This window comes from Platalea leucorodia (assembly GCF_965183815.1).
Source record: "Platalea leucorodia genome assembly, chromosome: 22".
In the NCBI taxonomy this organism is placed as follows: domain Eukaryota; kingdom Metazoa; phylum Chordata; class Aves; order Pelecaniformes; family Threskiornithidae; genus Platalea; species Platalea leucorodia.
Genome location: NC_138844.1, coordinates 4,143,537 through 4,158,293, shown reverse-complemented (window position 1 = coordinate 4,158,293; position 14,757 = coordinate 4,143,537). Strand labels below are relative to the sequence as shown.

The window sequence follows — 14,757 nt, the reverse complement described above, 5'->3', positions numbered from 1 at the left end:
GGGGAGAGACCCTCTCGGGTCCGGCGCTCAGCGGGGCCGGTCAGGAATTGCTGCTGATGCTGGGGTAAATTTTCAGCCTCTGTGCAGTTATGGGGTGGCAAAGCCGGCGCCAGTTTTGCTTCTCTCCGAACAAGATGCCACGAAGGGGAACTTTCCCCTCTCCTTTGCTCCCTCCTTCAGCCATCTCAGCAGGGGCCAAGGGCTGAAGTGGTGTAAATCAGGGGGACTCTATGCCCCTGGGTGGATCGCTGCTGATTTACATCAGGGTCCTTTTATTCCTTTGATTTCCAGCCGGCAGTCCCTGTGAAAATCAAACCCAGACCAGATCTACATCCTGGAAAATATTTTACGTTCTAAAACAAAATATTTGCTTTATTGAGGGGGGATGAAGTGGGGGGCGGGGAGAACGAGTACTTATTTAAAGACTTCTTAACATCGATATGATGGTAACATCTCAACTCAAACCGGCAACAAAGCAGGGCACAAATCCTGGCCGCGGCGGTGGCTCTGACCGCGCCGTGCCGTTGGGGAAATGCTGATTTACACCAGCCGGCCGGTGCCTTTGGTGGCACCAGGCTGACCCGCAGCCGCTGCAGAGCCTCTGGGTGCTGGAAAGCGAGAAACCCCCCGAGCCCGGGCCGGGAGCTGGGCTTCACCCAGCCCAACCCAGCCAGGCCGGCTGCTGCGGCTGCGACGCGGGGACAAGGCATTTTTGAGCATCTTTTTGCAGAAAAACCCCTTCAAATCCCTCCTGGAGCTGTTGGAGCTCTGCAAAGGTAAAGGGGGGGAAAAATAGTAATGTGAACTTTCTCCTCCCTTGCGTCCCTCTGAAACCTCCCCGTCGAAGCCGGGTCCCGGACCCTCCTGTGACGGCCACGTCGCTGTCACCTCCCAGGTGCGTGTGTCCCCTGGGCCACCTCTTCGCCTTCAGGTCACCTCCCCATCAGTAGCTCCCATCTCGCCTCGCTCACGCCATGATTCATTGCGCAGGGGAACAACGGGGCCTGGGCGCTTCGGGGGTGTCTGACACCATCCAGGGGATGAATCCTGCTCCCACTCGTGTTGGTGCTCCCCTGCGGGGCAGGATCAGGCCCTGGGCAAGGCGGGTGTCACGGAGCACAGCCTTTCCCCCGCACTATTACCTGCCCCAGCCCCCTCCCAGAGGATGCTCCCTTTAAAGGTCCCTTCCAACCCAAACCATTCCATGCTCCCAAACGGCCCCTCATCCTCCCCGTTCCCCCCCGGGATGGCTTTTGCTCCAGCCAACAAGCCAAAAAAGCCAGGGGAAAAGCCTGGGGAGAAGCCAGCGCCGCAGCTCGCTGCGCAGAGGAGCCCGGCTCGCGCCAGCACCCCGTCTCCCCGCGCTCCCCCGGGATTATTGACGGGGCTGGAGATAGCGCGGTTGTTCGTTAGTGTGGCAGCGGTGGCGTGTGGGAGGGCAGACGCCAGGCTGTCTGCTCCCACTTTGTTCGGCTTGTTATTAACTTCTCCTTGGGCTGCCATTAACCCAGAATTCCTGTACTTGGCTTCAGGCTTTCCCCGCGCCGCTCTATCTGCAGCGCGTAATTACAGCTGTTGGGATCTCCCTTTATCTTGGAGGATCTTGTAGGTTTGTTACCTGGCACATGCTTTCCTGCCCCCCCCCACCCTTCCCTGCACCCCTTTAATCCTTCCTGCTTTCATCAGCCTCGGCAGCCGGTGCCGGCAAGCTGGCAGGTAAAAACCCAGAGCCTCCATCGCCTCGGCTTTGGACCGACGAAGCCGCATCCCGAGCGCCTGCCACCACAGCGAGAGCATCGCCGGGCAGGTGAACGGCAGCGGCGCGGCTCCCGCATGTCCCGGCTGGCAGCGCCCGGCGCGCTCCCTGCCACCGCCTGGGTCTCGGCATGTGTCAGCACCTTCCAGCCCCAAGACCGAGACTTTGAATTGGCTCCGAGCATGGCCTTGATTTATTTTTTTAATTTAATACGAGTTGACTTGATGTATTTATTTTGGCAGCAGGTTACCCCTCAAACCCCAAACCCTGCTAAAACAGCGTGTTCTGTCCCTGCCAGCCCGCGCCGACACAAACAAGAGGGCTGGGACCTGACCCCCGGGCGGGCGGCCCGTGCTCGTCCCCGGGCAGGTGCCCGGGTGGCACCGGCTCCTGCCCCCGAGCTGCGGGAGCTGCTGGGAACCAGCCCCCGGGTGAGCGGTGGCTGGGAGCTGGGAGTTTTTTACAGCCTGAAGGTTTGGTCCCAGTTTCTTACCCCGTCTCCCAAGGGAACGCGGAGCAGGGAGCGCTGTCCCTGCGCCCGCCCCGGTGGGCTCGGAGATGGGGCGGCCCCTTGGCACGGGATGGGGCTCGGGGATGCTGAGATCGACACCTTCAGACCCTCAACCCAAAACTCCACCTGTGCGAGGCTGGTATGGAGTCGGGGAGGAGGAGGAGGAGATGGGCTGCTTCTCGTCTGCTGTCACCGCTGCCTCGTTGCTCGCCCTGGGCTGCCCCATGCTGTGGGACCCGCTTGGAGATCCCCAAGTGGGGGATCCACTCGCTCTCCGGCCCCCAGGCATGGTGGGGTGGGATCCCGCCTTGGCATCGCCAATGAGGCAGAGCTGCAACACCTTGCCCCAGGAGGGAATTTGACCCTGAGGGTCCTCCTCCTCCTGCCAGAACTCAAATATTGCCCCAAAACACCGCTGGGGACAGCATCCTTCCACCAGCAGCTGGCACAGGGACCCTGACTCCTCTGCTACATGGTGGACATTTTGGGGTACTTATATTTAATTATGGGTATTTATTATGTCCACCACATAGCAGAGGGGTGCGAGAGCACAGGGGGCTGGCAAGGGGGTCCAGGTCCCCTGAGCATTTGATCCAGCCCTGGGAGCCCCCCTGCCAGCACGGGCAGCCTCTGCGGGAGGGGGACGCAGCCCCCAGCCCCAGCATCTCCCTCCTACCCTCAGCGCCGGGGCAAGGAGCACCGGAGGGAGCGGAGCCGCCAGTAGCTCATCCCGGCAAGCCGGCACCCGTCCCCGGAGCCGGTGGGAGCTGAGTCACCCCGACAGGGAAAGTGAGGAGCCGGGATGAAAGCGGATCAGCGGAGGTTTCCTTTGATACTCGCAGTGGCCACGCTTTGCCTTCGGTGCCGGCCAAGCCGGGCTCCCTGGGGATGCCCTGGCCGGCCCGGGCAGGGCTGGAGAACATCTGGATTTCTCCTTGTGCTTCTTCTTATTCGCTGCTTCGCCCCCGCTTTTGCCAGGGTGGGGTTGGGGGATTTTCCACGCTGGGCCCTGGAGTTTGGTGGCCAGGGCAGAGGTGACAGCACAGCTTCTCCCTGCACCCAAATTTAGGGCTCACATAGGATTTTCAGCCCAGGATTTTGTCCCCGAGGACAGTCCCAGGGACACTGGCGCTTTGCCCAGCTCCGTGCTGGGATGGAGGGACACGGGGAACACAGAGCCTGCGCCAGCACCGAGGGGCCGGTCTCTGGGTCCGGCTGTGCTGGAAATGATCGTAAGCGAAGGTGTAGGGAGGTTGGGATGGGGAGAGGGGGCAGAAGCCATCAGCTACGGAGGGCCAGAGGCGGGTCAGGGGAAGGGCTGTTGTGTTGGGAGTCCGGGGCAGGACGCGGTCCCGGTGTGTCCTGGAGTTAGCCAGGAGCTCGGCTATTTATATCGGAGCTCCTGCCCCCTGCTCGGAGTGACTCAGACCCGGCGCGATGGCCAGACGGAAACATGTTTTGAAGATGGTCTAATGGGAGGGTGGGGACGGGGGACCCTCCCTGCCAGCAGCCCCGGCCGCCGGTCACCCTCGCTCCCTCGGGGCTGCTCCTCCCGGGCAAACCCCGCACGGGCGGCAGCCGAGACCTCGTGGCCGGTGCTCGGCTCGGCATGGGCCACCCAGCTCCCTTCCCCTCTGCGTCACCCCAGTGGCCCCAAACCCATCACCGCGGTGCAGCCAGGGCTCGTGGACCCCATCCAGGGCTTGGCGTGAGACCTGGGATTGCAGGAGGTGCAAATCCTCCCTGCCAGCCCCATCTGCGGCTCCGGCTGGCTGTCCCCAATGGTGGTGACGGCAGCCCCAAAGGCAGTGACGGCGTCCCCCAGCCCTGGCGGGGTTTTTTTCCCCCTGGTTTGCCCTGGCTGGCAGCCGGGGTGGAGGCTGCGGGGCTCCTCCGGGCCCCACGCACCCCGCCGGGGTCAGGGCTCCCGGGGCAGTGGGAGGGAGCGGCAGGGCAGGTCGGCGCCTGCCGCCAGAAGCGGGGCCCCGCGGGGCCGGGGTGCTGCCGACGCCAGGGGAAGGGGCCTCCCGTCTGCCAGGGCGGGCGCCGATGGGGTGACTCGGGGGCTCCCACCCCCCTGGCACCCTGGGTGTCCTCCCCCAGCAGCCGTGAGCACGGCGACTGGGGATGCGCAGGGCCTCGGGATGCGCAGGGCCTCGACGCCACGCGCGTCCATCCCTCCATCTGGTGTCCGTCCATCCTTCTGCCATCCCTGGTGCGTCCCCCCGTCCCCGCAGAGGTGAGCTGAGTGCGAACGGCCTCAGCTCCTCCTTGCCCGGGGTCTGTCCCCTGGGTGCCCAGGGCTGCCCCGTGCCCCCCTCAAGGGGATGCACCCCCGGGGCCATCTGCGCGGGGGTCACCGTCCACCCGCTGCGCCCCCGATGGCGGGGGGACCCTGAGAAGGGGTTACCCCCCCCCCGACACAGATTGCCCCGCACCGACAGGAGAACGCGGGTCAGGACCCCCCGGGGGGACCCCGCCAGGACATGGGGGGTCGGGGTCGTCCCCCCCCGCGTCTCCCCTCCGGGGAGGGGGCGCGTTGCTCCGGGCCGGGGCACCGGCGGGGGGGGGAACCCCGGGGCGGGGGGGGGCACAGAGGGGGCTGCCCCGGGGGGGGGGGGGAACCAGGGGGGGTGCCCCGGGGCGTGACGTCACGGGGCGGGGCTTGGCGGGGCGGGGCGGGGCGGGCAGGGGATCCCCCGGGCGCGGGGCCGCCGTGCGGCAGCGCGGAGCCGTCGGGGGGCGGCGGGGCTCGGCGCGGCGCTGCGGGCTGCGGGGGCTGCCCGCCCCGGCCCGGCCCGGCCCGGCCCACCATGACCATGAGCTCCGTGGCCGAGAGCCTGCTGGGGCCCGACCCCTCCAAAGCCGCTTTCCTGGAGCTCGGCCACCCCTCGCCGCCGCACTACCCGCTGCACGGCCTCCACCCCCCGCAGCACGACCCGCCGCCCTTCGCCTCCTACGGCCGGCCCGGGCCCTACCCCTACACCGGCGGTGCCCCCCCGCCGCCCCACGGCGGTCCCTACCTGCCCTACCCGCCCCCCGACGCCCAGCATCCCCCGGCCGGGCTGGCCCAGGGCGCCAGGCTGCAGGACGCAGGTAAGGCGGGCGCGGGGTGCTCGGCGCTGCACACCCGCCCCCGGGCTCCCAGCCCGCGGGGAGCGACCGGGCTTCACCGGCGAGCGCCGGGGCCGAGCCGTCGGCAGCGCGTTGGGGCTGCGGCAGCGGCGATGCGGGGCTCGGCCCGGCGGGGGGTGGGCGAGGGGACCCGCGGGGGCTGGGGGCGGTGTCCCCCCCGCTCCCAGAGCGCCCCGACCCCCCGGAGCCCCGTGCCGATGGGTGGCTGCCTGGTTGCAAGACACCCCGGGGATGGGGAGCATCAGAGACCCGGCTGCCCGCATCCTGCACCCCGAGACCCCCGGCTGCCCGCATCCTGCACCCCGAGACCCCCGGCTGCCCGCATCCTGCACCCTCTGCCCGGGCCGGGCAGCCTCTCCCCTCTGCCCCACCGCCAACGTGCTCCCGTCTCAGCTCCCTGCCCCATCGCCTCCCCATTCCCCACTGTTTTCCCCAAAACTGCAAGCTGAGCCGCCCCAGAGAGAAGCGGCCCCCGGGCTGCCCCACGGAGGGGTCCTGAGCCCCCAGGCCCTGTCGGCCCCTCGTCAGCTCCCGAGAGCCATGGCTGTGGCCAGAGCAGCATGTGTGGGGCACATGTGGGTGCGCAAACACGCTCACCACCATGCCATGGGCTTGCCCACATCAACCCCGTGCCAGGGACCACCTTGTCCCGGAGCCACGTGGCCCAAGAAGGACCCAGGGATGCTCAAAGGCAGGGAGCGGGGAGGAGGTGGTCCAGGGTGGGGGCACAGACCTCGCGGCGAGGGGCTGCCCGGGGGCTCGCTGCAGCCCCGGGGAGCAGCGTGCCCACAGCAAGGGCCCGCGGGGCAGGGCAGTCTGTCCTGCCGCCCCCGCCGTCGCCCCGCGGGGCCCTGCCCGGCCCCCCATCGGGTGCACGGCAGAGGGGCCTGCGGCCTGCCCGCTTTTGGGCTTGTACAGTGATATCGAATGAATAATCCCATCCCTCCCTTCCTCCTCCTGTTTCCCCTTTGCTTTACCTGGGGCTTAAACAAAGCAGCCCAGCAAAAGCAGGTCCCCCCCTACTTATCCCCCTCCCCTCCAAAACTAACCTCCGAAAAGCAAAACCCACTGCAGCCCCCAGGGCCAGGGTGGGATGGTTTGGGGTTGTTGGTTTGGTTTTTTTTAACCTCCCAGCGCGTCGGTTTAACTCTCTGCTCCTCTCCCACCCCAAGAGCACGAGAAGCCCCTGGCCGTCGCCAACGGGGAGCTGCGCATCAACGGCAAGGGGAAGAAGCTGCGCAAGCCGCGCACCATCTACTCCAGCCTGCAGCTGCAAGCCCTCAACCAGCGCTTCCAGCAGACCCAGTACCTGGCGCTGCCGGAGCGCGCCGAGCTGGCGGCCCAGCTGGGGCTCACCCAGACCCAGGTATGGCCACTGCGAGGGGCGAGGGGACGGCCACGGCCCCGGGGATGCGCTATGAGGGGGCTCGTGCCCATCGCTGCTCCGGGAGTGACTCTGGATTAAGGCTGCGTCACGATGCCGGGGTGCAACTGGAACCGTGCCGAGCCGTGCCGTGCCGCGGCGGGGGAGCTGGCGCCGGTGGGCCCCCGGGGCTCGGGTTCGGGGCGCCCCTGCTCGCACCTCCCAGCGGCACCGGGACTTTCCCAGCCCCGGAGCCTGGCTGCTGGCCCGGCCGTGCCCGGCGCTGGGCGGCCCTGGGCCGCGGGACGGGGCAAGTGGGTTTTTGAAGGCGATGGGGAGAGACAGGCAGGCGGCAGCGGTGCAGCCCGGAGCCAGGGGCGAAGCGAGCTCATAAAGCCGGGGAAGAGGAGGCAAGTGGGAACCTGCCGGCAGCGCGGGGGGGACCGCGGGGAGGAATGAGCGGGGCCACCACCCCAGCGCGGCGGGCCCCACCGTGCCGCACCCCGGCCCAGCCCCGGCACCCGGCACCCGGCTGGTGGGGGCCACAGCCCGTGCCGGAGGGGGGGCGGGGGGGACACATGGGGGTGCGCACGGCTGGGGGCTCCTGGCTTGCGCTCCATTTATCACACCTTTGTCTGGGCTCCCCGTGCCTCTTCCCACAATCTCCTCCAGCTGCCCTTAGTGGAATCTCTGGTGGCTTGTAAAGGGTTGGGCTCAGAGCCCGGCTTATCTCACAGACCCCCACGCCGAATCGGCTGTGGCCCTGGGAAGGGGCAGGTGTAGATGGGGGAGCCAGGGACCCCAGGGGGGTCTGTAATTGCTGATGCTGGGGGTTTATGGGGGGGCATTGGCTGCAGACCCCTGCTCCCCACTGACCCCTCTCTCCCCCGCAGGTCAAGATCTGGTTCCAGAACAAACGCTCCAAGTACAAGAAGATCATGAAGCAGGGCTCGAGTGCGCCCGACGGGGAGCACCTCCCCACCGCCGCCTCCCTCTCCCCCTGCTCCCCCAACATCCCCCCGCTCTGGGACCTCCCCGTGCCGGGCAAAGGGCCCCCCCTGGCCCCCAGCAGCTACATCAACAGCTTCGGAGCCTGGTACCAGCCGCACCCGCAGGACGCCATCCCCCGGGCCCCCATGATGTGATGCTGCCGCGGCTCCAGCACCCGCTGGCTCCGGGAGGGCCGGCGAGGGGGGCATGCTCTGCCGCTGCCCCCCAAGGGACTGGGGAGCCCAGCAAAGCCCTGGGGGACCCCAGCGAATGGAGAAAGAGGAAGAGGAGGAGGAAGGTGACCGCGGTCTGCAGGGACCTGGGCATCGCCTGCTCCATCGTGGTCTGAAATGAGACAGCTCCGGCACAACGCCCTGGTGCGCCCGTCCTGGCGGGACAGGACTTAGCCTCCAGCCACAGCCCCGGGTCCCTCCATTCATGGACATGGGGCAGGGGGGGCCCCGAGAGGGGCTGGGGGGCTGGGGAGTCCCCAGACCCCCCCGGCCTGGCTTTATTTATAAATACCGTCCGGTATTGTATGTGCCCCCCGCTTTATAAATAGGCTGTACACTTGTAAAGTAAAGACTGCTCCTCCGTACCTGCAGCTCTCTTTGCAGGGGTCTGTCCCCAGTTTGGGGGAGATGCTTCAGTCCTGGTCCTCAGAGGCTCCCGTCTCCAAAACCTCCCGGGAAAACGGCCCCGTGGGGATGGGGGCACCGGAGCAGGGGGCTGGGGCTGTCTCCCCCCCAAACATCTGTGCGGGACCCAACGCTATTTTCAGACATGCGATCGCTCCCCCGAAATGGAGGCGCAATTATAGTAATTGTGGACCCGGGCCCCTCGGTGAGGGGCTTCTTGCCGCCTCCTCGGGTAATTACAGGCAATTTGGAGCTGTTGAAGATGTCTCCCTTAATAGGGGCGGGAGAGGGAAGGCGGGGGGACGCGGCGCAGGCTGGGGACCCCGCAGCGGGTCGAGCCCGGGGTTACTGCCCCGCGTCTCCAGCCGCCCCCGTGAATACCTGGCCCTGGGAGCGAGGGCGTTTTGGGAGCGGGGAGTATTTTTCCCCTGCAGGCTTGGCGGTGGGTAACCTCTCCTTTGCGCTTTTCAGAGGACAAAACCCAGCTAGAAAACGCATTATCGTTCTTTCCCACTTTTCCCAATCCTGCGCAGTGTTTGTCACCCACAATGGGGACGAGACCCCGCGCTGGGGCTCTCCCCAGCAGGGATTTGCTGGTGCATCGGGTCCGTACCCAGGTTTGTTCCATTGCACAAACGTGTCATGATCCTCGCTCCAGATATTCCCACCTTATATTTCCCCCACTCCAAGGGTCCCTTCCTGCCCCGGGGACCACGTTTCCCATCCCAGCCAGCGAGATCAGGGAGGGAGCGATGCTGCGATGCCACGATGCCGCGCGCGGCTCCGTTTGCTTTGCGCCTTTGGCAGCACACGGGGCCAGAGTTTTTCCGAGCACTTGGCTCCCACCTGAGGAGTCGGGTTTTTGAGCACGCAATCAATAGCTAGGAGATGGGCAGGGCCGGAGATCTGGTGCCGAGCGTGGGAACGGCGTGTCCCGGGGCCGGAGGCACGTGGGGAGCCCCGGGTCCCCGCTGGCAGCCGCAGGGCTGGACACGAGCCCCCGCCACCCTGCCAGCCGATAGCGGGTTTGATCCCTCGGCTGAGAGGTTTGGGGTGCTGGCAGCGACCCCGCGGGGACGCAGGCACGGTTGTCCCTGTTTCTGTCCCGCCATGGCCATGGGAGCATCGCAGCGATGGCACGGGGAGGACGCGGAGTCCGCGGGCTGGCTCGGCACCCTGGGGGACACCATGGCCGGGACCGACTGCAGTCCCGGGCCAAGACATGATGCGTGGTGTCCCCTGCATGGGTAGATGGTGTCCACAAGTGGGGACGAGTCTGGCAGAAGCAGGGGTCTGTGCAGGGCAAGGCTGGCTTTATTTTCCCCCAGCGATGGAGCCCATCCTCCGCAGCAAGGTTTTAGGGAGGCGGATGGATTTGCTTTGCACCAACATTGGAGGAAAGGAGAATTTCGCATCCAGAGACTGAGGAAAATCCAACTACTCGCAGGTGGGATTTACCCTTGGTGGGGGCTTTGGGTTGGAAGAGGCGGCTTTCCTCCAGGAATTACTCTCCGGCCACGGGAAGGGGCTGAAACACGGTGTGGTCTTGGCTGCAAAGGGGTCTTGGATGGCTCGGGGTGCTGCCATCCACGAACCAGGTGCTGGGTGCCGTCCCAGCCCTGCACATTTGGGGTGACCCCCTGCAGAGCCGGCGGTGGGGTCGGAGGGGGCTCGGCAGCACGGCGTGCCCGGGAGGGGAAGGATCTGGCGGGAGGGGGGAAGCAGAAGGCAGAAGCCGTGGCGCCCGCTTGGCTTTCCCGACGGATGTGCTGCCAAGGACCTGCAGCCAGAGCCGCTTGCAGGTCCCGTCTTGCAGCGGGAGGGAGGCAGCAGCCCTCGGCTCCCGGGGCCAGGATCCGGCCCGCCCGGCACTCACGGTGCAGCCGGGACGGCGGCTGGCGCCCGGACCCCGCGAGCGGGGCCGCCTTCGCCCGCGGCTCCCCCTGCACCCAGCCATGCACACGGGAGAGCCGTGGCCGACCCCTCCTGCCCTGACGCGTGGGAGCAGATCCCAGTTAGGGCACCCTTGGGTGCAGGGAAATTCCTGCTCCAGCCCGTCTCTCAGGCACCCAGGGGAGCCCGCCCCCACTGCCGCTCTCCTGCGCTTGGGTCCTGCTCGGGATGCTCCCGTGGGATGGGGATGGGGACAGGGACGGGGTCTTGTGCCCTGAGGAGGGGGTTTGGGGGCTGTTCTGCCCTTTCCTCTGCAGCCAAACTGGACGGTGACCCCTTCTGCACCCTGGAGAGGGCCGGCGTTGCCAGCACGGCATCACTGAAGCTGGTCTTGGCTCTGCTCCACTGGCCAAAAGCGTCCCTGGTTGGGGACACTCAGAAAAGGCCAAGAGCTCCCAGACATCCCGGTCTGCTAGGGTTTCACCCACTGGATGGGAGAAATCCCACTGGGGACACGGATGGTCCTGGGCTTGTTCGGGTCCCTCTTCCCTCCACCTGCGCAGGCTGGAAATCCAGCCAGCCCCCTTCAAATTGCCAGGGCGGGTTTGGGCAGTGGGGGGACTTTGGGTCCCCCTCCTGTCCCCAGCCCAGGCAGGGTGATGGGACATGGACCGGGGCGGACAGGGAGCAGAGATGTCCCCAAGGCCACTCAGGAGCATTTCTGTCCTATTTTCCAGAGCTGACACGGTGACGGAGCCCCAGCTGGCAGCAATGCCGTGGCTGCCCGGCGTCGCTCCTTGGCTCCGGCTGCCGCGTGCCGGGTTAGCCAAGAGCCGAGGAGGGGATGAAGACATGGCGGATGCCAGGCCGGGCCGTGGGCGGGCAGCTGCCCCCGCTCTTTGTGCTGGCAGCAGCCTGACGCAAGCGGCTGGAAGCCGCGTGTTGCAACGGGGCAGGAAACGTGTGCCGCGCTGGGAGGGCTGCGCGCCGGGGCTTGTGCACGCGGGGCAGAGCCGTGCGGGGACGCCGGGGGGACACCGGGCACTGCTGCCCCACAGCTTGGACCCGTGGGGGCTGGAAAACACATCTGAGCCCTCCTCCTGCCCATAGCTGCAGGCAAAATCCCCTCCGAGGGGCTGGGTGTCCACAGCATCCCCATCCCAGTACTGTCCCGTGCCACTCTCCAGCCCCGGGATAACCAGGATAACTGGGATAATGAAGGATGGTCACTTTATTCCATGCCAGGGTGGGGTTGAAGGATGCTGGGAGGAGTGGAGTGATGGGGGGACGTCCCCACCCTGGCGGGGATCCTGCTTCTGGCTCTCAGGCCCCGTTCTGCTTTCGGGAGCACGCTGGGGCAGCAGGAGGAGGGAGCTTGTCTCTGGGGAGGGGGCTCTGGGTCCCGCAGCCCCTTTTGGGGGGCTCTGAGCTGGAAGAGCTGCAGGTGCTGCTGGTGGTGAACCCCGCTGGGCTATTGGAGATGGGGCTGAGCGAGGAGGAACGGGGGAAGGCAGCCAAGAGGGGCCGCGCCCGGCTCTGCTGCGGCTCATCGGGCAGGTGCAAGGGGCTCCCGCACCAGCCGTGGCTCCCGGCACCCAGCCCACCCCACAGGGTGCCGAGACCCCCAGGGACCCCCAGCCCCACGCGGGCTCCGGGACATGCTCTGTGGCCGGGACAGAGGAGTGGGATGGGAGGGATGGGGGGCTACATAAGCACAACGTCTTCCCCGGTGCCCATCCCCGGGGCGTCAGGACTGGCGGCACAGGCTGCGGGGGGAGCCCGGCTCGCAGGCTGTGCTGCCGGAGGGGAGCAGGATTAGCGCCTGTCCTCCGGCAGCGATGCACCCAGCATTTATATAATCCGCGGATATGCAATCTTCTTTTTTTTTTTTCCTCCCCCCCCTAAATTAAAAAAGAAAAAAAAAAAAAAATAACCCAGCGCCAGCTCATGCCGTGCTTCTCACTCCAGGCAACGCCGCTCGGTTTCCTCCTCTCCCAACCCGCCGCCTCCTCGCTCTTGCTGGCAGCCTCCCCCTAATAACCCCCGTGTCTCCAGCGTGTCTGCCCGCCTGCCGGCGCTGGGGCGGTTTGCACGCAGCCTCCAACCCCAACCCCAACCCCAAGCGCTGGGGGACGGGGGGCTGGCAGCACCCCTTAATTCTTTGCAACCGGCCTGGTCATGCAGGCGCCGTACGGGGATGCCCGGGGGTCCGGCTGCGCCCGACGCTGGCACGCCGGGGGCACGGGATGGGGATGGGGAGCCGGCGGGTGCAGCCCGTGGTGGGGATTTGGGGAAACCCACGGGTGCGAGGTGCGAGGTTGGCCCCACGTGGACTTGGCTGTGGGAAGGGGGACGTGGGGACACCTCTGGGGACGCTGGAGGCTGGGTGCGTCCCGGCCGTGCCCGGCGTGCCGGCACCCCACGGTGCTGGGGGTGTCCCCAAACAGTGCAGAGGGACCATCGCCAGGGCCACCCCATCCATCGGGGATGCGATGCCGGGGACCGGGGCAAGTCCCCTGTCCCCAGCGCGGCTCGGTGGGGACAGCACCAGGATGGGCGATGGGGCTTCAGCCCCCGACCCTTTGCTGAGCTCCCACCCGTGAAACGATGCCAGTGACACCGGGGACAGCAGGGCAGGGGGACCGAGGTGGTTCAGCCCCAGGGACTGTCCCCGTCACCACCCCAGGCCCCACGTCTGGGGCATCTTTGGGTCACTCGAGCCCTCCCAACCCCGTAACGCCGATGGGGAAAGTCACCGTCCCCGCAGTGGCGGCGAGTGTCGGTCCCATGGCATCGGTGCCTTGGTGGGGGTCCTGTCCCCCCCCAGCCCTCGCTCACAGCGTGTCCCCAAAGGGGACACCGGGGCAGCCCAGCCACCCTCCCAGTTTGCACAGCTGGGAGCCTACTGGTTCCCAGTAAGAGGAGCGGGAGGGGAGCAGCAGGTCTCTGTGGCGGTTCAGGGGAGACTCTGCAAACCGGGAATAAAATCCCCCCCAGTTCCCTCTCGGCGGGGCAAAGCGGGACTCGGGGTGAGCCGGCAGCGGCCGTGCCCATCGCCCGGTGCCATCCCCGGTCCCCACCACCCCCCAGCTGCCCCCCAAAAACGGGGCGCGGGGGACGCAGGGTTTAACTCTGCGTTTCCCAACCTGGAAAACTCCTGAGCTCCTCCCTGCTCGCTGAAAACCTCCCAAAAAATGGTGTTTGGAGCCTTCAAATTCAAAGTGGTTTTATTAACATTTATAGATCAGCTTCTGTCCACTAGGAAAGCAGCAAAGGGCGCTCGGAGGAGGCCCCGTCCTGAGAGGGGGCTCCCATCAACCAGGGTTGGTTTTTTCCTTAAAAAAAGAAAGCGAACAAAAAACCAGACCGAAACCAGTTTGGTTTGGATCAACTTTATACAAACGAACCTTATGTACACTCTCTTTTTTCCCCCATACACCCCTATTTATATAAGGCAACATAAATAAGATCCTCGGGACTGTACAACACATATGAACACTTCTTAAAACTGCACTTTCTGCTTTTAAAAAAATAGCATCATTCTCTTAAAAAATAGTAAAGAGTTTTTTTTTTTTTTATTTAAAATGTGTTGTCGATTTATTTAAAAAATAGGCATTCTGCTTCGCCGTTAGCTTAACTGACACAGATGGAGGCACTATTAGAAAACGGACATTAGCACGATTTTTCTCTTTAAAAAATAACTTAAGCCATTCCTGAACTGTTTAAATATTAAAATATTTTCTCCCCCCCACACTTACTTATTTTTAAATAACCACCTTTTTGTCTGAGCATCGTCCCGGGCGATTCCCGCGAAGCTGCCACGGACGCGGCTGGGCTGGGGGTCCCGGTTTGCTCCCGTGGGGTGTCCGTGGGACCCCAAACCGCTCCCGGTCCCCGGATTTTGGGTGCCGCGAGGGCGAAGCGCATCCCCGCTCCTTCGGCATCGGCGCTGGGCGCCGGCGCGCCGCGACGCTGCGTCCTCCTCCCCACGGGCTCCGTCCCCACCGGGGTGCAGGTGCTCCGGGTGCCCCTCGCACCCCTCCTGGGTGCCCACCCCTGCTCGGGGGGGCCGCGGCGTGGGGCAGCCCCCCCCCCCAGGCAGCTCATTGGGGTGGCCCCAAGAAGCAAAGCTCCGGCGAGGGACCCCCGGCGGGACGTGGCTCCTCGGGGGCCGTTTTTATTAGGGGGGTGATGGAAAAAGAAAAAAAAAAGGCATAAGAAGAATTCGCCACCTTTTCCTCGCCTGCCCTGGGCTGGGAGCTAACGAGTTTAACCCTTTGCAGTCCTCTTGTTCCTGAGATGAGCTGGGAGAGGATAGGATATATAAGTGTATATCTAGGGGTGCGTGTACATGGGTGTCCTTTTTTTTGGGAAAAAAAAAAAAAAGAAGAAAAAACAAAAAGTAGGGGGAAAAAAAAGGAGGCAAAGGAGTTCTGCCACTGTCTCTTGTTCCTTTTCTCGCTCCGGGCTG

At 65.5% G+C, this 14,757-nt stretch overlaps 1 protein-coding gene across 1 annotated transcript; it reads left to right on the top strand.

Moving 5' to 3' along the window:
* Positions 1–5,080: 5,080 nt before the first annotated feature.
* Positions 5,081–7,910, top strand: DLX4 (distal-less homeobox 4; the record flags this gene model as incomplete). The annotated part of the gene is made up of 3 exons (XM_082331728.1): positions 5,081–5,363; positions 6,575–6,768; positions 7,659–7,910. The coding sequence occupies 3 exons, from the start codon at positions 5,081–5,083 to the stop codon at positions 7,908–7,910; spliced, it is 729 nt and encodes a 242-aa protein (XP_082187854.1).
* Positions 7,911–14,757: the final 6,847 nt, after the last annotated feature.